The following is a 23,538-nucleotide window of genomic DNA, read 5'->3' as shown; positions in this document are numbered from 1 at the left end:
TTTCGCAAAAACCAGCAAAAGATATAAAATTAATCACTAACCTTTGGACAACTTCATCAGATGACAGTCTTATAACACCATGTTATACAATACACTTATGTTTTGTTCGAAAATGTGCATATTTAGCGCTGCAATCGTGGTTATACATTGTGAATATGTAGCAACATTTTCCCAGAATGTCCGGAGATATTTTGGACACTCACCTAATCTAACCAAAGAACTCATCATAAACTTTACATAAAAATACTTGTGGTATGGCAAATGAAAGATAAACTGGTTCTTAATGCAACCGCTGTGTTAGATTTTTTAAAATAACTTTACCATAACATACAGCTTGCGTTATTGTGAGACAGCACTCACCAACACGGCGGAGAATAGGAGTCAATATTTTACACAGAAATACGAAATAACATCATACATTTTTTCTTACTTTTGCTGAGCTTCCATCAGAATGTTGTACAAGGAGTCCTTGGTCCAGAATAAATCGTTGTTTGGTTTTAGAATGTCCATTTCTTCTGTCGAATTCGCGCCACAATGCTAGCCAAGGTTACTAACATTCCCATCCTCTCTTGGCGCAAAGAACGGAAAACTCCAAAAGTCCCAATAAACGTTGAATAAACTGATAAAACTCGGTTGAAAAAACCTACTTTATGATGTTATTATCAAATGTATCAAATAAAATCAGAGCCGGAGATATTCGCCGTGTATACCGACCGCTTTTCAGAAGACAATGTGGAGCTCCTTCGCGCGCCTTGGAAAACTGACAAAATGGCTGACCTGTCACTCCAAAAGCTCTTGTTCGACCTCAGATCAAGCTAGACACCCCATTCCACCTTCCACTGCCTGTTGACATCTAGTGGAAGGCGTATGAAGTGCATGCATATCGATAAATATAAGGCAATTGAATAGGCAGGCCCTGAAACAGAGCCTCGTTTTCAGATTTTTCACTTCCTATATGGAAGTTTGCTGCAAAATGAGTTCTGTTTTACTCACAGATATAATTCAAACAGTTTTAGAAACTTGAGAGTGTTTTCTATCCAAAAGTAATAATAATATGCATATTGTATGATCTAGAATTAACCAACACAAGGAGGCTTCCCTTTTCCCTTTCTCTTCATGGAAGGAATGGTCCAGTGTCTAGACAGCCACAGTAGGTGCAGATGATGTAGATGCCTTGCAGTGCAGGAGTGGGCATACTGCATTTGATGCTATCACTTAGAGGTGGTTTGTGTGTGTGCCTTGTGTGTGTGTGTGTGTGTGTGTGTGTGTGTGTGTGTGTGTGTGTGTGTGTGTGTGTGTGTGTACCTTGTTATATTGAGGACGGTGAAAGAGCTCTTTTATTATCCTCTGTCTGCTCCTCCATGGAATTAATAGCAGCAGCACATAGGGTGCGTCCCAAACGGCACTCTATTCCCTATTTGGTGCTCTACCTTTGACACGGACCGATACGGTTCTGGTCAAAAGTAGGGCACTACATAGAGAATAGGGTGCCATTTGGAAAAGCAGCCGTAGTTCGGGCTTTATTAGAGAGCTGTGAAAAGCATGAAGGGAGACAATAGGGTGGCCTGTCACACATACACACACACATACAACCGCAGCTCTTTGGGACTCACGACTCACTATTACTAGCTTCAGATAGTGGTATTTTAATTATATTTTTAGCTAATTTGACTTTCTGTCTTTGAGAAGTATGGCTGACGCCTTGGTGACCCGGTCTCTGAGTTTCTCCCCTTAGCTCTACTCTGTCTGAATTCTGCAAAATTCACAAAGAGGCGTAATGGGTTCGCACTCAAAAAGGTGTTGCATAAAGCTTACTTCATTATTCAATGTTTTTAATTATTTTCCGGCGCTCACACTGCAGTATGTATGAGGAAACTGCAGCTCCTGCGAGAACACTCTTTCAAACGGAATCTTCTTATTTTTTCCTTCCTCTTGCCACCATCATCACAAACCCCTCGTCTTCTATAAATGTTCTTCCAACTCCCCCCACACTCTGCACTGTACTCCCACACATTTCGCCTGCAGGAGACGTCTCCTCTCTAAGATGGAAGTTTCAAAGGAGTTCCTCTCTAATTTAGGAATACATTCTGATCAGTAGATAACAAAATATTATGCCTGAGAATTTTTTTGTATTGTATTTCTGATAGAGCTGAAATTCATTGGGCTATGTCCATGGCTCTGTCGCATTAAGGTTGTGTACCAAATGGCATCCTTTTCCCTTTATAGTGTACTACTTTTGACAAGGGCCCATAGGGCTCTGGTGTAAAGTATTACACTATGTAGTGAATAGGGTGCCATTTGGGACGCATCCAATGAGGCATAAAGCCAGGGATAAAGCCTCTGTCTCTGTCTGTTCCCTGGTGTGTCCTTGTCCTCAAATCACCCTGGAGAGGGATAGTGGGAGGGAGAGAGAGAGAGAAAGGAGGGGATGAGTGAGGGAGGAATTAGAGGGAGGAATTGGAGAGAGGAATTGGAGAGAGGAATTGGAGAGAGAGAGAGAGAGGAATTAGAGAGAGAGAGAGAGAGAGAGAGAGAGAGAGAGAGAGAGAGAGAGAGAGAGAGAGAGAGAGAGAGAGAGAGAGAGAGAGCTTTGAGACTCACTATTACTGGCTTCAGATAATTATATATTTCTTTCTCTTTTGATCTAATTTGACTCACTAACAACACTATTGTTCTCAAAACTCTCTCCTATCTGCGTTCAGTCTGTGAAACAAAGCTCTTCTCTCATCCTTCTCCTCATGTTGTCCATCAGCTGAACAATACTTTATCTTCTTTTTTGTTGAGCAAAAGAAGAGAGACAATAAGAGAGAGAAAGAGAGGGAGGGAAGGAAGCAGGGAGAGAAAGAGAATGAGATAGACATGAGAAAGATGAAGGGCTGATTCGCAGCTCCGCCGTGCTTCACCACTAGTATGTGTGAAATCCATAAGCATTGCCGATTTGTTCAGTGATTGTTCCAGTGCTCCAGTAAGTGGTTGGATCTTAATATGAACAGCTCGACTCTATCAGATATGTCCTGGTGTGCCTCCCGTCCTTGGTACGGGGAGTCTGTCAGTCCGCCAAATAGTGACTTAATGGGCATGATAATAGAGTAGAACACAGGAACAGAGCACACAGGGCTCTGTGGTACTATACCCCTGGCACTCACTCACACACACACACACGCTAACAGTCACCTCACTATCACAAAGATCCAGACATTTTAGACTCTTTTCCTCCTCTCAGTCATACACTGGTTCTCAGTTCCACCTATTGGGAAGTCTGTGGGACCAGAAACAGCAACTGTGGAACACAGCTGTTGTCACGTGTGCTCCCTCTCCGGCCTCTAGGTCACTTGGCTGCTCATTATGGCGCACTCCTGTCACCATCATTACGCGCACCTGCGCGTCATCAGACTCACCTGGACTCCATCACTTCCCTTTTTATTTTATTTTTATTTTTTTTATTTCACCTTCATTTAACCAGGTAGGCCAGTTGAGAACAAGTTCTCATTTACAACTGCGACCTGGCCAAGATAAAGCAAAGCAGTGCGACACAAACAACAACACAGAGTTACACATGGAATAAACAAACGTACAGTCAATAACACAATAGAAAAAAAAGTCTATATACAGTGTGTGCAAATGGCGTGAGAAGGTAAGGCAATAAATAGGCCATAGTAGCGAAGTAATTACAATTTAGCAAATTAACACTGGAGTGATAGATGTGCAGATGATGATGTGCAAGTAGAAATACTGGTGTGCAAAAGAGTTGAAAAGTAAATAAAAACGTTACAGCTGTGTGTGTGTGACCTCTATTATGAATGATACATAAACTTACTGTGTTTATCTATTCACACCTGAGCATGGTACAATCAGCCTTGAGGATATGCTAGGCATACTGTGTGTTCAGTCACTACTGCTAGGAAAAACACTCGGCTCTAGTTTTAGGCTATGTATCTGTCCTGTCTAGGGAAAACACTAGGCTCTAGTTTTAGGCTATGCGTCTGTCCTGTCTAGGGAAAACACTAGGCTCTAGTTTTAGGCTATGTGTCTGTCCTGTCTAGGGAAAACACTAGGCTCTAGTTTTAGGCTATGTGTCTGTCCTGTCTAGGGAAAACACTAGGCTCTAGTTTTAGGCTATGTGTCTGTCCTGTCTAGGGAAAACACTAGGCTCTAGTTTTAGGCTATGCGTCTGTCCTGTCTAGGGAAAACACTAGGCTCTAGTTTTAGGCTATGCGTCTGTCCTGTCTAGGGAAAACACTAGGCTCTAGTTTTAGGCTATGCGTCTGTCCTGTCTAAGGAAAACACTCGGCTCTAGTTTTAGGCTATGCGTCTGTCCTGTCTAGGGAAAACACTAGGCTCTAGTTTTAGGCTATGCGTCTGTCCTGTCTAGGGAAAACACTAGGCTCTAGTTTTAGGCTATGCGTCTGTCCTGTCTAGGGAAAACACTAGGCTCTAGTTTTAGGCTATGTGTCTGTCCTGTCTAGGGAAAACACTAGGCTCTAGTTTTAGGCTATGCGTCTGTCCTGTCTAGGGAAAACACTAGGCTCTAGTTTTAGGCTATGCGTCTGTCCTGTCTAGGGAAAACACTAGGCTCTAGTTTTAGGCTATGCGTCTGTCCTGTCTAGGAAAAACGCTCGGCTCTAGTTTTAGGCTATGTGTCTGTCCTGTCTAGGGAAAACACTAGGCTCTAGTTTTAGGCTATGTGTCTGTCCTGTCTAGGGAAAACGCTTGGCTCTAGTTTTAGGCTATCCGTCCTGTCTAGGAAAAACACTAGGCTCTAGTTGTAGGCTATGCGTCCTGTCTAGGGAAAACACTAGGCTCTAGTTGTAGGCTATCCGTCCTGTCTAGGAAAAGCACTAGGCTCTAGTTTTAGGCTATGCGTCCTGTCTAGGGAAAACACTAGGCTCTAGTTTTAGGCTATGCGTCTGTCCTGTCTAGGGAAAACACTAGGCTCTAGTTTTAGGCTATGCGTCCTGTCTAGGGAAAATGCTAGGCTCTAGTTGTAGGCTATGCGTCCTGTCTAGGGAAAATGCTAGGCTCTAGTTGTAGGCTATGCGTCCTGTCTAGGGAAAATGCTAGGCTCTAGTTGTAGGCTATGCGTCATGTCTAGGGAAAATGCTAGGCTCTAGTTGTAGGCTATGCGTCCTGTCTAGGGAAAACGCTAGGCTCTAGTTGTAGGCTATGCGTCCTGTCTAGGGAAAATGCTAGGCTCTAGTTGTAGGCTATGCGTCCTGTCTAGGGAAAATGCTAGGCTCTAGTTTTAGGCTATGCGTCCTGTCTAGGGAAAATGCTAGGCTCTAGTTTTAGGCTATGCGTCCTGTCTAGGGAAAATGCTAGGCTCTAGTTGTAGGCTATGCGTCCTGTCTAGGGAAAATGCTAGGCTCTAGTTGTAGGCTATGCGTCCTGTCTAGGGAAAATGCTAGGCTCTAGTTGTAGGCTAGGCGTCCTGTCTAGGGAAAATGCTAGGCTCTAGTTGTAGGCTATGCGTCCTGTCTAGGGAAAATGCTAGGCTCTAGTTGTAGGCTATGCGTCCTGTCTAGGGAAAATGCTAGGCTCTAGTTGTAGGCTATGCGTCCTGTCTAGGGAAAATGCTAGGCTCTAGTTGTAGGCTATGCGTCCTGTCTAGGGAAAATGCTAGGCTCTAGTTGTAGGCTATGCGTCCTGTCTAGGGAAAATGCTAGGCTCTAGTTGTAGGCTATGCGTCCTGTCTAGGGAAAATGCTAGGCTCTAGTTGTAGGCTATGCGTCCTGTCTAGGGAAAATGCTAGGCTCTAGTTGTAGGCTATGCGTCATGTCTAGGGAAAATGCTAGGCTCTAGTTGTAGGCTATGCGTCCTGTCTAGGGAAAATGCTAGGCTCTAGTTGTAGGCTATGCGTCCTGTCTAGAGAAAATGCTAGGCTCTAGTTGTAGGCTATGCCACCTGTCTAGGGAAAACGCTAGGCTCTAGTTGTAGGCTATGCGTCCTGTCTAGGGAAAACGCTAGGCTCTAGTTGTAGGCTATGCGTCCTGTCTAGGGAAAATGCTAGGCTCTAGTTGTAGGCTATGCGTCCTGTCTAGGGAAAACACTAGGCTCTAGTTGTAGGCTATGCGTCCTGTCTAGGAAAAACACTAGGCTCTAGTTGTAGGCTATGCGTCCTGTCTAGGGAAAATGCTAGGCTCTAGTTGTAGGCTATGTGTCCTGTCTAGGGAAAATGCTAGGCTCTAGTTTTAGGCTATGCATCCAGTCTAGGAAAAAAAGTTATAGATTTTTTAAACATTTTATTTAACCTTTTATTTAACTAGGCAAGTCAGTTAAGGACAAATTCTTATTTTACAATGACGGCCTACCCCGGCCAAACCCTAACCCGGACGACGCTGGGGCAATTGTGCACCGCCCTATGGGACTCCAGGGTGTAGCTATGAAAGAAGAGGTAACTAAGCAACCAACAACCTATAACATGTTGTAGATTCGGAGATTAGTCTCTCTGAGACCCTGTAGAGGTCAGAGATTATAGATCAGAGGGTAGAAAATAGATATTGGCTAGTTGCTCTATCTGACTGTGTATTGCTGAATAGGCCAAAGTCATCAGTCTCTGTCACACCCTCCCTCCCTCCCTCCCTGGCTTCCTGCCTGCCTCCTTCCCTCCCTGCCTCTTTCCTTCCCTCATGTCTGTGGTCTGGAATAATCAATCTCCATTTTCTGCCCCATCTATCAGTAATGATCATGTAGAACTTGTTCGTTTGTACGATCTATGTGTACGTAATTCATGTTTAAGTGGTTCATTTTTCTTTTCGATACTGTCTGAGCTGGTGTTGTATACTAAAGACGTCAAGTGTGTCTAGTCACACCACGTTACATGTAACTACACTTGCTGGTGTGGACAGGGATCAACCAAAGCTCTGCCTTGACTTGGTTAGGTTCTCATCGACGTCCCCAGCAAGGACAATGCATATGTCACCATAACCTTAATGTGTCCAGCTGAATATTTTGCTAAAATGATTCATGTTTTTAAGGCAGTGTGATCAAGGACAGAGCAACGGTATTGAGTCCTGGCCTATTTAAGATGTGAGCTGCTGGATTTCTGTAAGTGTGCTGGAAAATTACTTTAACGTAGTGTAGAGGTCCAGTGAGTGAAGGAGATGGTATCTGGTTCTATACACTCTGGTTTTGTAAACAGGGTCAGAACTTTTTGTTTAGCTAATAATGGTGTGTGTGTGTGTGTGTGTGTGTGTGTGTGTGTGTGTGTGTGTGTGTGTGTGTGTGTGTGTGTGTGTGTGTGTGTGTGTGTGTGTGTGTGTGTGTGTGTGTGTGTGTGTGTGTGTGTGTGTGTGTGTGTGTGTGTGTGTGTGTGTGTGTGTCTCCTCCCTTCATGTCTCCTCCCTGAAAAACAACAGCTAAAGTCACTGATGTATTCAGGACATGTAAAGAACAGTTACTGTAGATGAAGAACCACAGCAGATGAGCACAAAACACAGGCATTTAATCAACCTTACTTTGAGTAAAGACAACCTCCTAGAAGCATCATGCTATATTGTATACTGTTCCATGTCTTCCAGCTGCAGCTTGCTGTGGATTAGCTGACTCTGTTTTGTGTTTGATCACATTATACCACCCCAGTAGAAACGCTCACAGTCACTACACCTCTCCTTCAGTAGTTCATTAATGGGTGTTGTGTCTCATGAAGTGCCTTGGAATATGGCGCTTCCTCCCAACAGCCAGAGAGAAATAGATATGCTGCTGGGGTAATAAAGGAAGCCTGGATGGCTCGGGAATGTTGCCCTCAGGGTAGTCACATTGGATAATGGGGCCGCTTCTCTCCCTCCCTCCCCGGGCTAGAACACTCTACCTGCAGGCAGGGTCAGCTCAGCACAGCATCACAGACAGTAGCACATCACACACACACACACACACACACACACACACACACACACACACACACACACACACACACACACACACACACACACACATCCTGCTGAAGAGAGGAACACAGTGAGACTGTAACTGATGCTACTGTGCCAGACAGACAGTGGTTTTAGACCATTCAGGGGCATTGAAGCTGATGCTATGGTCTTTCTCTCCCGCTCTTTCTCTACTGCTCACAAACTGGTTTATTCTGTTTGATGCAGGGATCAAAGTTTACACAGCGTTAACCGACAAAAAATATTTATTTTACCTGTCTAGTTTTTCAAGACACTGACTCCTGAGCCGAGAACTGTCTGTCCTTTTCTCCAGAGATGGTCTACGTCATTCACACATTATGTAGAAGATAGTTATCTAGGTGTATTAAAATACAAAAACACATTACTTCATCCAATTCATAATAATTTCCTTTTAACACATCACCAGACTCTGAGAGCAAGTAACAAAGTGAATGACAGACCAATCCTCAACACCCATGAGCCAATTACATTTGTTGAAAGAGGAAAATGGAAAAAACAATGATTGTGTGACAACCAGGCTCTTGATGGGGGACGCTTAAGAATCAAATCGACCGCAGGGCACCCTCAGTGGACAAGACAGACTGTCCAAAATGGCACCCTAATCCCTATACAGTGCACAATTGCACCAGCGCAACCATGCTCAAAAGTAGTTCTCTATACAGGGAATTGGGTGCCATCTGTCTGTCTTGTCCCTTGCAGTCGATTCGATTCTTAGGTTATCCTTGAATCTTGTAGCCTAAGAATTTACCCCAAGACCAGTGGACCCAGTGTGAACAAGACAAACTAGCTGAGGGGCATTAATTGTGTATTCTTTAATTGATAGGGCTCCACTACGACCAGACAACAATAGTCTCTCTAAGCCTCAGATGTTGTGATCTGTGCTGATTATCTGTAAGAGGCTTAGACAGGCCTGCAGGGACAGGAGAGAGAAAAGAGGCAGATATTTCAGCTGGCAGGATGGAGTTAGATCAGAGAGAGAAGGAAACACACACATGCACACATAGTCTTGTATGCCTAACCTTGTGGGGACACATAATTTAGTCCCATTTGAAATCCTATTTTCCCTGATCCTAACCCTAACCTTTACCTTAACCCGAAACCATAAACCTAACCATATCTCCAAACCCAACCCTAAAACTAACCGCAGCTCCTAGCCCTAACCCTAAATCTAACCTTAACACTATTTCTAACCTTAACCCTTATCCCCTTTCCCTTGTCTAAACTCCCAAGAAATACCATTTGCCCTTGTGGGGACTAACAAAATGACCCCAGTTGGTCACATTTTTGTTTGTTTACTATTCTTGTGGGAACTTCTGGTCCCCACAAGTATAGTTAAACACGTCCACATGCACACACACACCTTCACCCGCATGCATGCGCGCGCACACACACACACACACACACACACACACACACACACACACACACACACACACACACACACACACACACACACACACACACACACACACACACACACACACACACACACACACACACACACTGTGGTCTGTTTGGTCTACATCAGCAGGAGTCTCCATAAGGCTCAGTAATCTTCAGATGCTGTAGTCACGCTACTCAAAGCATGGAGCTACTATATCCTCCATCCCTCACCTTCATTTTCTTACTGCCCACAAGTGTAGTTAATGGCCTGTGGTATTCGCACGATTGAGTGAAGAAGTGGAGGGTGGATGGGGATGGATGGATGCAGGGAGAAAAGGAAGGAAAAGGAAGATGGTTGATGGATAGAGGGAGTTGTAGGGTGGTGGAAGGAAGGAAGGAAGGAAGGAAGGAAGGAAGGAAGGAAGGAAGGAAGGAAGGAAGGAAGGAAGGAAGGAAGGAAGGAAGGAAGGAAGGAAGGAAGGTAGGTGGTGGGTAGAGGAAGGAAGGTAGTGGGTAGAGGAAGGATGCTGTTTCACTCCCTCACCACCATTGTTATCCTCTGATGTCCTCTTAGAGGTCTCTCCGTGTGATGGATCAGCACTGGGACTGCACAGTCCACCTTGGCATGGAGCCAGACCTATAAACAGTGCGTGTAAATAAATACAATTCTACATTTCATTTTTATATGAATATTTCTAACAACAACAGATGATGTTTTGCTGTCATTGTAAAGCCCTAGTTATTTTGTTGCTTTGACAAAGTCATTTCTGAAGATTCTTATTTATCTAGTGTTAGTGATTTTAAAGTCAAACCACTTTTTAAAAAACGATGAAGAAACATTGAACATCTAATAGTCAAAAACAGGTGAGCTGGTTCTACTATTCTGGGCCATTTTCTGGTGTTTTGTGGAGAAAAACTGAGCAGGTCAAGCATAACAAGTCAACCTTGTTACCCATAGATAGGCAGGCTAGAAATATTTCAACTTTCTTTTTGTGATACTTCAATTGCCACTCCCTGTTGTACACAACAAGATTCAATTCCCCCTGTCATATGGGGATTTATGGCTGATTCAAGAAGAATGTTACTTTATTTGGCACTTAATAGGCACTTACTAAATAGTATTTTTATTTATTTATTTAACCTCTTGAGATAGGGAAACATGTTTTTATGAATTTGAACATGTGCTCTTTATGACAGAATGTAACAATGAAATCAAATGTTTTTTCGGACCAAGTTCCACTTCTCTTAATCCTGGGCAACATGGGTCTGGGAGGCATATGGGTATCCATAGTATTCCACCAATTATACATTTTTCAACTCAATACTTCTTGTCTTCCCCCCAATTTGTATTTTATTTAAAACTACAAAGTTTTCTCTTTGTCTCATGGCAAAATGTGTGGTGTTGCAGGATATTCGTTTTCAAGCTGCAACAACAACAAAATCTCTTGCGTCATGGCAACAAAAAAGTACCTCATTTTTTATTTAACCTTTATTTAACTAGGCAAGCCAGTTAAGAACAAATACTTATTTACAATGACGGCCTACCAAAAGGCAAAAGGCCTCCTGCAGGGACGGAGGCTGGGATTAAAAATAAAGAAATCTTAAATATAGGACAAAACACACATCATGACAAGAGAGACAACACTACATAAAGAGAGACCTAAGACAACAACATAGCAAGGGAGCAACACATGACAACACAGCATGGTAACAACACAACATGACAACAACATGGTAGCAATACAACATGGTAGCAGCACAAAACATGGTACAAATATTATTGGCCACAGACAACAGCACAAAGGGCAGGAAGGTAGAGACAACAATACATCACACAAAGCAGCCACAACTGTCGGTAAGTGTCCATGATTGAGTCGTTGAATGAAGAGATTGAGATAAAACTGTTCAGTTTGAGTGTGTGTTGCAGCTCGTTCCAGTCGCTAGCTGCAGCGAACTGAAAGAGGAGCGACCCAGGGATGTGTGTGCTTTGGGAACCTTTAACAGAATGTGACTGGCAGAACAGGTGTTGTATGTGGAGGATGAGGGCTGCAGTAGATATCTCAGATAGGGGGGAGTGAGGCAAAAGAGGGTTTTTATAAATAAGCATCAACCAGTGGGTCTTATGACGGGTATACAGAGATGACCAGTTTACAGAGGAGTGTAGAGTGCAGTGATGTGTTCTATAAGAAGCATTGGTGGCAAATCTGATGGCCGAATGGTAAAGAACATCTAGCCGCTCGAGCACCCTTTCCTGCCTACATATAAATTATGTCTCCGTAATCTAGCATGGGTAGGATGGTCATCTGAATCAGGGTTAGTTTGGCAGCTGGGGTGAAAGAGGAGTGATTACGATAGAGGAAACCACGTCTAGATTTAACTTTAGCCTGCAGCTTTGATATGTACTGAGAGAAGGACAGTGCACCGTCTAGCTATACTCCCAAGTATTTGTATGAGGTGACTACCTCAAGCTCTAAACCCTCACAGGTAATAATTACACTGGTGGGGAAAGGGTAATTCTTCTTACCAAACCACATGACCTTTGTTTTGGAGGTGTTCAGAACAAGGTTAAGGGTAGAGAAAGCTTGTTGGACACTTAGAAAGCTTTGTTGTAGAGCATTTAACACAAAATCTGGGGAGGGCCCAGCTGAGTATAAGACTGTATCATCTGCATATAAATGGATGAGAGAGCTTCCTACTGCCTGATCTATGTTGTTGATGTAAATTGAGAAGAGCGTGGAGCCTAGGATCAAGCCTTGGGGTATTCCCTTGGTGACAGGCAGTGGCTGAAACAGCAGATTTTCTGGCTTTATACACTGCCTCTTTGAGAGAGGTAGTTAGCAAACCAGGCCAAAGACACGTTTTTCCAACACTTTTGATAAACAGAGCAAAATAGAAATAGACCTATAACATTTAGGATCAGCTTGATCTCCCCCTTTAAATAAAGGAGAAACCGTGGCTGCCTTCCAAGCAATGGGAACCTCCCCAGAAAGGAGAGACAGGTTAAAAAGGTTGGAGATAGGCTTGACGATGATAAGGGCAGCAACCTTAAAGAAGAAAGGGTCTAAACCATCTGACCCAGATGTTTTTTTGGGGTCAAGTTTCAGGGGCTCCTTTAGCACCTCGGACTCAGTGACTGCCTGCAGGGAGAAACCTTGTAGCAGGGTAGGGGAAAAAGAGGGAGAAGCATCAGGGATAGTCACATTAGAAAGGGTGGGAGATGAGGAAATGTTGAACGGGCAAGGAGGCAAGGCTGAGTCAAATAGGAATCCTGACTTAATGAAGTGGTGATTAAAGAGCTCGGCCATGTGCTTCTTGTCAGTAACAACCACATCATCAATATTAAGGGACATGGGCAGCTGTGAGGAGGAGGGTTTATTCTCCAGGTCTTTAACCGTTTTGCAGAACTTCTTGGGTTTAGACCCACAGAGAGAGACCTACTCCTTAAAGTAACTAATTTTGGCCTTCCGGATAGCCTGAGTGCACTTATTTCTCATTTTCCTGAATGAGAGCCAGTCAGCCTGAGTATGCGTGTGCCAAGCCTTTCACCAAATGCAATTCTTGAGTTGGAGTAACTCTGCAAGATCAAGGTCGAACAAGGGGCTGAACCTGTTTTTAATTCAAATTTTCTTTATAGGGCGTGTTTGTTAACAATACCACTGAAAATATTTAAAAAAAGAAGGTCCAAGTGTCTTCGACAGAAGGGATCAAGCTGATTTTATACCATTTTACAGAGGCCAGTTCATGAAGGAAGGCTTGCTCATTAACATTTTTTAGCAAGCGTCTATGACAAATCAGGACAGGTCGTTTCACTGAGCAGCCATTATGAACACAGGCTGTGAAACAGTGATCGCTACGGGCGGCAGGTAGCCTAGTGGTTAGAGCATTTGGACTAGTAACCGAAAGGTTGCTAGATTGATTCCCCGAGCTGACAAGGTAAAAATCTGTCGTTCTGCCACTGAACAAGGCAGCTAACCCACTGTTCCTAGGCTGTCATTGAAAATAAGAATTTGTTCTTAACTGACTTGCCTAGTTAAATAAAGGTCAATACAGAAAACACCAGACTGATACCTATCAGGATTATTTGTGAGGATAACATCACGGAGAGTAGCCTTTTCTGGGTGTTTGGAGTCATACTTTGTGGGATTGGTAATAATCTAAGAAAGATTTAGGGAGTCCCATTGCTTTAGGGCTTGGTCAGGCGGTTTAAGCTTGTCCCAGTTTAGGTCACCTATCAGGACAAATTCAGACTTAGTGTAAGGTGCCAGGAGAGAGTTTAGGGCAGGTAGGGTACAGGCCGCTGTCAAGACTTGAAGGAGACAAACGAGCACTGAAGGTGATCCTTGGTAAAGATTGCCACTCCCCCACCTTCGGAAGATCTGTCTTGCCGAAAAAGGTTATAACTAGAAAGGTTATCATCAGTATTCAAAACACTCTTCCTTAACCACGTCTCAGTAATGACCAACACATCTGGATTGGAGCTGTGAACCCACACTTTCAATTGATCCATTTTAGGTAATAAGCTTCTTGTGTTAACGTCCAGAAAACCCAGGCTTTTACGAGAGCAGAAATCAGTGAAGCAGATATCAGAGCACAGTTAGAATTTGGGCTAGCAACAGTAGATGGGCCAGGGTGTACATGCACATTTACAGATATCATCAACAGTAACACAAGCAAGGCACGGTATAGGACAGGGAGAGCTCTGCAGTGCTGATTTATGACATTTGAATGTGCATCAGATGGCTTGCAAGAAATGTAAACATTTTTCTCCGATGCCAAGAGGCGGGCTTTTAAATGTTCATTCCCAGGGCCCGAGTATTGGTTCGTCCAGCCATGCACTGCTGAAGTCATGTTAAAACTCATTGTATGCTATTTTTCTCTCACTCGAGTTGCGTTCTGATTACGAGGGGGTCCCTGATGAATTTGCTATCACAAAAGGGGTCACCAGACCCCAAAAGTTTGAGAACCCCTTCACAGACTAGAGAGACGGTGGGGGGAGTGGTGGAATATACAGGGATGGGAGTGCGTGTGCGTGTGTGTGTGCGTACGTGCATGTCCAATATGGAAAAATGTGTCGCTATGTTGCTCACCGATTGCGATCATAAGTGTAGATGCAGTAGAGGCATATTGAGATACATTGTCATATCCCCTTGATAGCAAGGCCAGGGGCTCTTCATCGATTTATGAGATGAAGAGTGCTATGGAAGCCATCCAAAACCAGACAGAGATTGGATGCTGACACCAACATATTTACCTGCCTCCCTAGTCCTAATGTGTCCAGCTTCAGTCAATGGAATAACTACTCTGTAATGTTCTTATACTGGCTACACTTTTCACACATTAGTATATTAGTTTATTTCACATATTGACGTATACACGGACAGGGTGACTGAGTTCATCAGGAAGTGTATAGGGGATGTTGTTCCAACTGTGAATATTCAAACCTACCCAAACCAAAAACCGTGGATTAATGTCAGCATTCGTGCAAAACTGAAAGCGCAAACCACCGCAAATAATTTAACAATGGGAAGGTGACTGGGAATATTGTTGAATACAAACAGTGTAGTTATTCCCTCTGTAAGGCAATCAAACGGGCAAAATGTCAGTACAGAGATAAAGTGGAGTCGCAATTCAACGGCTCAGACACAAGAAGTACAGTTGAAGTCGGAAGTTTACATACACCTTAGCCAAGTACATTTTAACTCAGTTTTTCACAATTCCTGACATTTAATCCTAGTAAAAATTCCCTGTCATATGTCAGTTAGGATCACCACTTTATTTTAAGAATGTGAAATGTCAGAATAATAGTAGAGAGAATGATTTATTTAGTTTCTTTCATCACATTCCCAGTGGGTCAGAAGTTTACATACCCTCAATTAGTATTTGGTAGCATTGCCTTTAAATTGTTTAATAACTTGGGTAAAACGTTTCTGGTAGCCTTCCACAAGCTTCCCACAATAAGTTGGGTGAATTTTGGCCCATTCCTCCTGACAGAGCTGGTGTAACTGAGTCAGGTTTGTTGGCCTCCTTGCTCGTACACACTTTTTCAGTTCTGCCCACACATTTTCTATAGGATTGAGGTCAGGGCTTTGTGATGGTCACTCCAATACCTTGACTTTGTTGTCCTTAAGCCGTTTTGCCACAACGTTGGAAGTATGCTTGGGGTCATTGTCCATTTGGAAGACCCATTTGCGACCACACTTTCACTTCCTGACTGATGTTTGAGGTGATGCTTCAATATATCCACATAATTTTCCTCTTCATGATGCCATCTATTTTGTGACGTGCACCAGTCCCTCCTGCAGCAAAGTACCCCCACAACATGATGCTGCCACCCCCGTGCTTCACAGTTACGATGGTGTTCTTCGGCTTGCAAGCATCCCCCTTTTTCCTCCAAAAATAATAATGGTCATTATGGCCAAACAGTTCTATTTTTGTTTCATCAGACCAGAGGACATTTCTCCAAAAAGTATGAACTTTGTCCCCATGTGCAGTTGCAAACCGTAGTCTGGCTTTTTTATGGCGGTTTTGGAGCAGTGGCTTCTTCCTTGCTGAGCGGCCTTTCAGGTTATGTCGAAATAGGACTCGTTTTACTGTGGATATAGATACTTTTGTACCTGTTTCCTCCAGCATCTTCACAAGGTCCTTTGCTGTTGTTCTGGGATTGATTTGCACTTTTCACACCAAAGTACGTTCATCTCTAGGAGACAGAACGCGTCTCCTTCCTGAGCGGTATGACGGTTGCGTGGTCCCATGGTGTTTATACTTGCTTACTATTGTTTGTACAGATGAACTTGGTACCTTCAGGCATTTGGAAATTGCTCCCAAGGATGAACCAGACTTGTGGAGTTCTCCAACTTTTTTTCTGTTACATTGAACTAGGTGAATGGAATATGAATGAGAGTCATCCAATATGCTGTAACAGAAATAAGGCCATGCTCATTAAAAAAAATTGTCCTCCCTCATCTTAAACAGCACTGACCGCCACTGGTATGCAATGTTGGTCAAGTCACCAAAAGTGCAAACACCTGATGGAGCACCCCTGTACTTTTGAAATGGCGGGGTTCCTATGGGGAGTTGTGCATGTTTAGAGCGCCTCCATAAATTAAGATTATACTTTTTTCCTTTCTTTTTTTAAATCCTTTGTGAACAGTAATGGCTGACATTTTATTTCAAACCTAGACTTTCAATTCTCTTACTGTCACGCCCTGACCTTAGAGAGCCTTTTTATTTCTCTATTTGGTTAGGTCAGGGTGTGATTTGGGGTGGGCATTCTAGTTTGTATATTACTTTGTTGGACGGGTATGGTTCCCTATCAGAGGTCTATCGTTGTCTCTGATTGGGGATCATACTTAGGCAGCCCTTTTTCCCACCTTCTGTTGTGGGATCTTGTTTTCTGTTTAGTGTTTCTGCATGACAGAACTGTGCGCTTTCGTTTTCACGTTTCTTATTTTGTTTGAGTGTTTTTTGAAATAAAAGAATCATGAACACTTTCCAAGTTGCGCTTTGATCCACTCTTCCTACCACCAACGAGAGCCGTAACAATTACTAGGAAGAGATTTGTAGTAGTCACATCATTGTAGTCACACCTAGACAACATCAGAATCCACAGTTCTTACCTTTCTAACAGTACTAAGCATGTGTTAGTAGGACTTGTATTTTTGAAACCTAAATGTGCTTTATCAGGGTTGTACACAATATTATGTGTTGTTTAGAAAATGCCACCAGCGGGTGTAAGAGTTTAAGATTTTTTAAGTGTGTGCACTGTGCAGCTAACAATATAATCTCTAAGCCAATAAGCTCATATGTTGTGTGCACTGTAACAGTTTTGCATAACATGCTGTTTTTGTGGATTTTAAAATGTTGAATCCGGTCCAAACCTTGTTAGAAGGGACCTTACTGCTTTCCAAACCTTCACTACTCCTAAATCCCCTTCTCGTTTAGAGTCGTAGCTTGATGACCTCAGCACTTCCTGATAAGCCTCTCTATGCTGTGATGTCATAAAAGAAAGCCCCATAGAGATCCTATTAAATTAATTAGTATTCTAATTCCTAATTCTATGGAAAGCCCCCTCTAGAATGTTCTCTTAGAATGTTCTCCTTACTTCTTTAGTTCCACATGGGAAGGATCGTCATGTTCCCTTAGTTTTACTCTCTACCCTCACCTCTTCTTCTCCTTTCTAACTTGTTACTGAAGTTACTGAATTCAGAAAGCCACTGACCACATATCATACATCAATTGATGTCAGGGTAGGGCAGTGTGTTACATAGAAATAGAGAGGGTGTGGTGAGATTGGAAATTAGAGTTCTTTGACTTATATATGGATAATGAATAGATTCAAATAAGTCGTCTCCCTTTGAATGTCTGCTAAGTCAATATTTGAGTGAACACAATCACCGTTTGTGTGTGGAACCCTTTCATGTGTCTCATTCTTTTATCTGGGGAACCTATTTGGAAACCTGTCTTGTCTCGTTTCTCTGGGGTAGTTTGATCTGTCACTGTCTCTCCAGTTCTTTACCCTTCTATTCGTTCTTTGCTCAAACTAGATCTTTTTGTTCCTTTTTTACAATGCATTGCATATTCAGAAGAGGCAGCATGTAGGTATCTTAAAATGACACACATTATATCTCCCTGGCTGCATGAATCACCCTTTACTTTCTGTTTCTTTCATTTTAAACTTTTCTCTTGGTTCTGCTTTTTGTTTGAAGTATTTCTGTGTTGTTTTATTTAATACAAAGCACTATCTCTTACTATAAAGAAGTACTAATTAATTTGTGGAAGTTTCATTTGATTTTTTTCTTATAACATGACAAATTTGTACTGAATATATGGAGTATTTGTGCTGTATGTTCTCAGTACTAGTAAAATGAGATAATATTACCATGAATACTTTCATTTATTTTTACAGACAGAGTTGTGTCTTTAGATATCTTGTTTAGCTCGTGATTTTCTTACATTCTCTGTTTCTGTTTTTGTATTTGTGTTCTATTCTTTTAAGTTTACAGTGTTTTCAGTTCCGTGACTTGACTGATGTTCCATCCTGTTCATTCCCATCCTCTCCTCCCTCGTCTCCCTCCCTCACTCCACCTGTCTTCCAAGTGTTTTGTGAGGCTGCATGGTCTGGTTTTTGCACGTTGATGTAGCTTTCAACGACACACATAATATTTGATATCATTCTGTCTCTTTCTTTCTCTCTCTCTCTTTTCCCCATTTTCCTTTCCCGTCTGTTCTCTCTTTAGGGGACGTACTCTTTCAGATGGCTGAGGTCCACAGACAGATCCAGATGCAGCTTGAAGATATGGTGAGAAGAACACAGGACAATGATCAGGATGATGAAAGCTTATTGTCTCTTACAATTGCTCTCGCATCTCAACTCTAGTATCACCCAATCACAATCTATACCAGGAGCTAACTAAGTATTTTGCTAATCCTCGTTTTAAAGCCATTGCCTGAAAATATGAAGATACTCTGCAATGCTTGAATTCAAAGGAACAGAGCTATACTACGCACACACAAACAATGGACTACTGGCCTCTTAACTATTGTTTTTATACACACTTACATCTCGCCTGTTCCTGCTCTTACAGCACACAGCCAACTTCTAGAAGTTAAGAAAATATTATTGCTTCAGACTTTGCTTCAGACTACTAAGACAAAAAGAGAAGAAAAGAGACCAAAGGGCTTTGATACAGTTTCAGTCTCGAATGGCACCCTATTCCCTGTGCAGTGCACTACTTTTGACTAGGGCTCATAAGCTCTGGTAAAAAATAATGTACTTTATAAGTAATAGGGTACCATTTGGGACACAGTAACTTTAAGGGCCCTTTAGAAAGAGCAGTACTCCAAAGCAGAGCGAAGGGGCCTTTCTTGTTTTTATTAATTAGAGTCCCTCTGTCATCTGAAGACACCACCTCAGCATGTGTTCATCTGGGATGTTTCATCATTTAGAGGTTTGATTCAATTGTTTTGTAGTTTGTTTTCAGTACCGCCTGGTCTGGGACTGGAGATAACTCTGTTATTTGTCTCTATTGACGCAAAAGTCAATTGTCAACATACACACTCTTAGAAAAAAAGGTTCCAAAATGGTTCTTCGGCTGTCCCCATAGGATAACACTGTCTGGTTCCAGGTAGAACCCTTTTTGGTTCCATGTAGAACTCTTTTGGATTCCATGTAGAACCGTCTGTGTAAAGGGTTCTACAGTACATGGAACTCAAAAGGATTCTACCTGGAACCAAAAAGGGTTCTTTGTAACGGCAGATTTCCTCCTCTTCGTCTGAAGAGGAGGTGTAGGGATCGGACCAAGACGCAGAGTGGAAAGTGTCCATAATTTATTATAAAATAAACTGAACACTACAATGAAACAAATTAACAAATAGAATCCAACCAAAAACAGTCCCGTGTGGCACGAATACTAACACGAAAGACAAACACCCACAAACACACACGTGAACCCCGGCTGCCTAAGTATGATTCTCAATCAGGGACAACGATTGACAGCTGCCTCTGATTGCGAATCATACCAGGCCGAACGCACAAAACCCCAACATAGAAAACAACACATAGACAACCCACCCAACTCACGCCCTGACCATACTAAATAAATACAAAACAAGAGAAAACAGGTCAGGAACGTGACATAACCCCCCCCTCAAGGTGCGAACTCCGGGCGCACCCCCTAAAACTCTAGGGGAGGGTCTGGGTGGGCGTCTGTCCGCGGTGGCGGCTCTGGCGCGGGACGTGCACCCCACCTTAACAATGTCTTTGTCCGCCTCCTTACTCGCCCCCGTGGCCTCCTAACAACCACCCTCCATGTCAATCCCACTATACCAAAGGGCAGCACCGGACTGAGGGGCAGCACCGGACTGAGGGGCAGCACCGGACTGAGGGGCAGATCCTGGCTGGCGGGCGGCTCTGGTGGATCCTGGCTGGCTGGCGGCTCCGGCGGATCCTGGCTGGCTGGCTCTGGCGGATCCTGGCTGGCTGGCTCTGCGGATCCTGGCTGGCTGGCTCTGGCGGATCCTGGCCGGCTGACGGCACTGGCTGCTCCTGGCCGGCTGACGGCACTGGCTGCTCCTGGCCGGCGGACGGCACTGGCTGCTCCTGTCCGGCGGACGGCACTGGCTGCTCCTGTCCGGCGGACGGCACTGGCTGCTCCTGTCCGGCGGACGGCACTGGCTGCTCCTGTCCGGCGGACGGCACTGGCTGCTCCTGTCCGGCGGACGGCACTGGCTGCTCCTGTCCGGCGGACGGCACTGGCTGCTCCTGTCCGGCGGACGGCTCTGGCTGCTCCTGTCCGGCGGACGGCTCTGGCTGCTCCTGTCCGGCGGACGGCTCTGGCTGCTCCTGTCTGGCGGACGGCTCTGGCTGCTCAACACAGACGGGCAGCTCTGACGGCTCGGGACAGACGGGCAGCTCTGATGGCTCGGGACAGACGGGCAGCTCTGACGGCTCGGGACAGACGGGCAGCTCTGACGGCTCGGGACAGACGGACAGTTCTGACGGCTCGGGACAGACGGACAGCTCTGACAGCGCTGGGCAGGCAGGCAGCTCAGACAGCGCTGGGCAGGCAGGCAGTTCAGACTCTGGCTGCGCTGGAGAGGAGGAAGGCTCTGACAGCGCTGAACAGGTGGGAGCAACTGGAGAGAGAAAACGGAGAGACAGCCTGGTGCGGGGGGCTGCCACCGGAGGACTGGTACGTGGAGGTGGCACCGGAATTACCGGACCGTGAAGGAGGACACGCGCTCTTGAGCACCGAGCCTGCCCAACCTTACCAGGTTGAATGGTCCCCGTAGCCCTGCCAGTGCGGCGAGGTGGAATAGCCCGCACTGGGCTATGCTGGCGAACCGGGGACACCATTTGTAAGGCTGGTGCCATGTACGCCGGCCCGAGGAGACGCACTGGAGACCAGATGCGTTGGGCCGGCTTCATGACACCCGGCTCGATGCCCAACCTAGCCCTACCAGTGCGGCGAGGTGGAATAGCCCGCACTGGGCTAAGCACGCGTACTGGGGACACCGTGCGCTCCACCGCATAACACGGTGTCTGACCAGTACGACGCCCTCTCACTCCACGGTAAGCACGGGGAGTTGGCTCAGGTCTCCTACCCGGCTTTGCCACACTCCGCGTGTTCCCCCCCCCCCCCCCCCCAAGACATTTTTGGGTCTGACTCTCGGGCTTCCGTGCTAGCCGCGTACCTTCATACCGCCGGTTCCTCTCTCCGGTTGCCTCTGCTCTCCGAGCTGCCTCCAGCTGTTCCCATGGGAGGCGATCCTTTCCATCCAGGATCTCCTCCCATGTGTAGCAACCCTTGCCGTCCAAAACGTCCTCCCATGTCCAATTCTCCTTTTTGCGCTGCTGCTGCTGCTGCTGCTGTCGCTGCCCTTTTCCACTCTGCTTGGTCCTTTGGTGGTGGGTGTTTCTGTAACGGCAGATTTCCTCCTCTTCGTCTGAAGAAAGTCAATTGTCAACATACACACTCTTAGAAAAAAAGGTTCCAAAATGGTTCTTCGGCTGTCCCCATAGGATAACACTGTCTGGTTCCAGGTAGAACCCTTTTTGGTTCCATGTAGAACTCTTTTGGATTCCATGTAGAACCGTCTGTGTAAAGGGTTCTACAGTACATGGAACTCAAAAGGATTCTACCTGGAACCAAAAAGGGTTCTTTGTAACGGCAGATTTCCTCCTCTTCGTCTGAAGAGGAGGTGTAGGGATCGGACCAAGACGCAGAGTGGAAAGTGTCCATAATTTATTATTAAATAAACTGAACACTACAATGAAACAAATTAACAAATAGAATCCAACCGAAAACAGTCCCGTGTGGCACGAATACTAACACGAAAGACAAACACCCACAAACACACACGTGAACCCCGGCTGCCTAAGTATGATTCTCAATCAGGGACAACGATTGACAGCTGCCTCTGATTGAGAATCATACCAGGCCGAACGCACAAAACCCCAACATAGAAAACAACACATAGACAACCCACCCAACTCACGCCCTGACCATACTAAATAAATACAAAACAAGAGAAAACAGGTCAGGAACGTGACATTCTTCAAATAGTTCTCATATGGGGACAACACTTTTTCTGAGAGTACACAGGCACGTGTTCACACACACATAAATAACCTCAACATTGGCATGAATTTAGACATAATTCACATACCGGTGCTATACAACCTCCCATAATCCTTTGAGTGTGTTAGTTTTGATGTCAATACAAACGTGTCTCTCCAAGTCATGTTGACACCACAACACATGCTGACAGCCAGCCAGACTAGTCAGATGTTTTTAAAAACAAACAAGTCTGGTTTGGAAGTTGAGAACGTAACAACCTGAGGCAGGTTCTATTCCTCTCTGTGTTGGTGATGAGATGTGTGGGTGTATCTTATGTTATCATTAACTCTTTGGAGTCCTTTCTGTCCTCTAGCTGAAGTCGTTCCACAATGAGCTTCTGACAGAGCTGGAGAAGAAGGTGGAGCTGGATGCACGTTACCTGAATGTGAGTATCCTCCTAGGAAAGGTCATTCATTGTTGTCTCCCATTCATTCACTTTAGTAACTCCTTGTTGTTTAGCACCTTCTAAATACACCTTTAGGTGTGTTCTCACCTTCACTTTATGGCAAGGGTTATAGGTTGATGGCCCTTACAAATATTGCTTATTATGACCTTCTAATTATTCGTAGTTACTAACTGTGTTCTCATGACATTACAGCAGAGTTAATTTAATTTTAGTTCAGATTTATATAATGCCTCTATATACTTTTGGTGTCAGTGGTGTGTGTATTCTGAAGGGAATGCCTCATTAACAAAGAGTTGAAGCAGACTAGTGCTTTTAATTGTATTTTAAGTCAGCTAGCTAGGCCTCCTTATGGAGCAGCAGAAACCAGGATAGGATCCACATTCTCATCAAATCATCAGTTAGAGACAAACTCCACAGCTTTCTGAGCATTTCCCACAAGTTTTAATCATAACCACTCTGCAATAAAGTTACATGAATTACTTTATTCTCTTACTTTCCGCTCCATGAATTACTGGCTATTACCCATTTTCGGAAAATACAAAGATGTAGAAGTTTGAGTTTTATTTAAGCGATAAACACATTTCTAGAGATATTTGAAGTGTTGGATTTGTTTCTTGAAGTTTTCCCTCTTTTTCAAAGCTTTCCCAGACAACCTCTGTCGAATTGGGAATCTTAAATAAAGGCCTACTATGAATGTCATCCCAATGAAATATCCCTTTAAATGAAA

The 23,538-nt window shown here is 44.2% G+C and overlaps 1 protein-coding gene across 1 annotated transcript in view; it reads left to right on the top strand.

Moving 5' to 3' along the window:
* LOC120045975 (brain-specific angiogenesis inhibitor 1-associated protein 2-like) overlaps window positions 1-23,538 on the top strand; it is a 132,839-nt gene that overhangs the window by 30,697 nt on the left and 78,604 nt on the right. The window contains exons 3-4 of the mRNA XM_038990894.1: window positions 18,524-18,585; window positions 22,719-22,790. Coding sequence (XP_038846822.1) covers window positions 18,524-18,585; window positions 22,719-22,790 — 134 coding nt within the window. The remainder of the gene's footprint in view (window positions 1-18,523; window positions 18,586-22,718; window positions 22,791-23,538) is intronic.

This window comes from Salvelinus namaycush, chromosome 4 (assembly GCF_016432855.1).
Source record: "Salvelinus namaycush isolate Seneca chromosome 4, SaNama_1.0, whole genome shotgun sequence".
NCBI lineage: Eukaryota > Metazoa > Chordata > Actinopteri > Salmoniformes > Salmonidae > Salvelinus > Salvelinus namaycush.
Note: the sequence above shows the minus strand (reverse complement) of the source record. Positions and strands in the feature narration are given on the sequence as shown.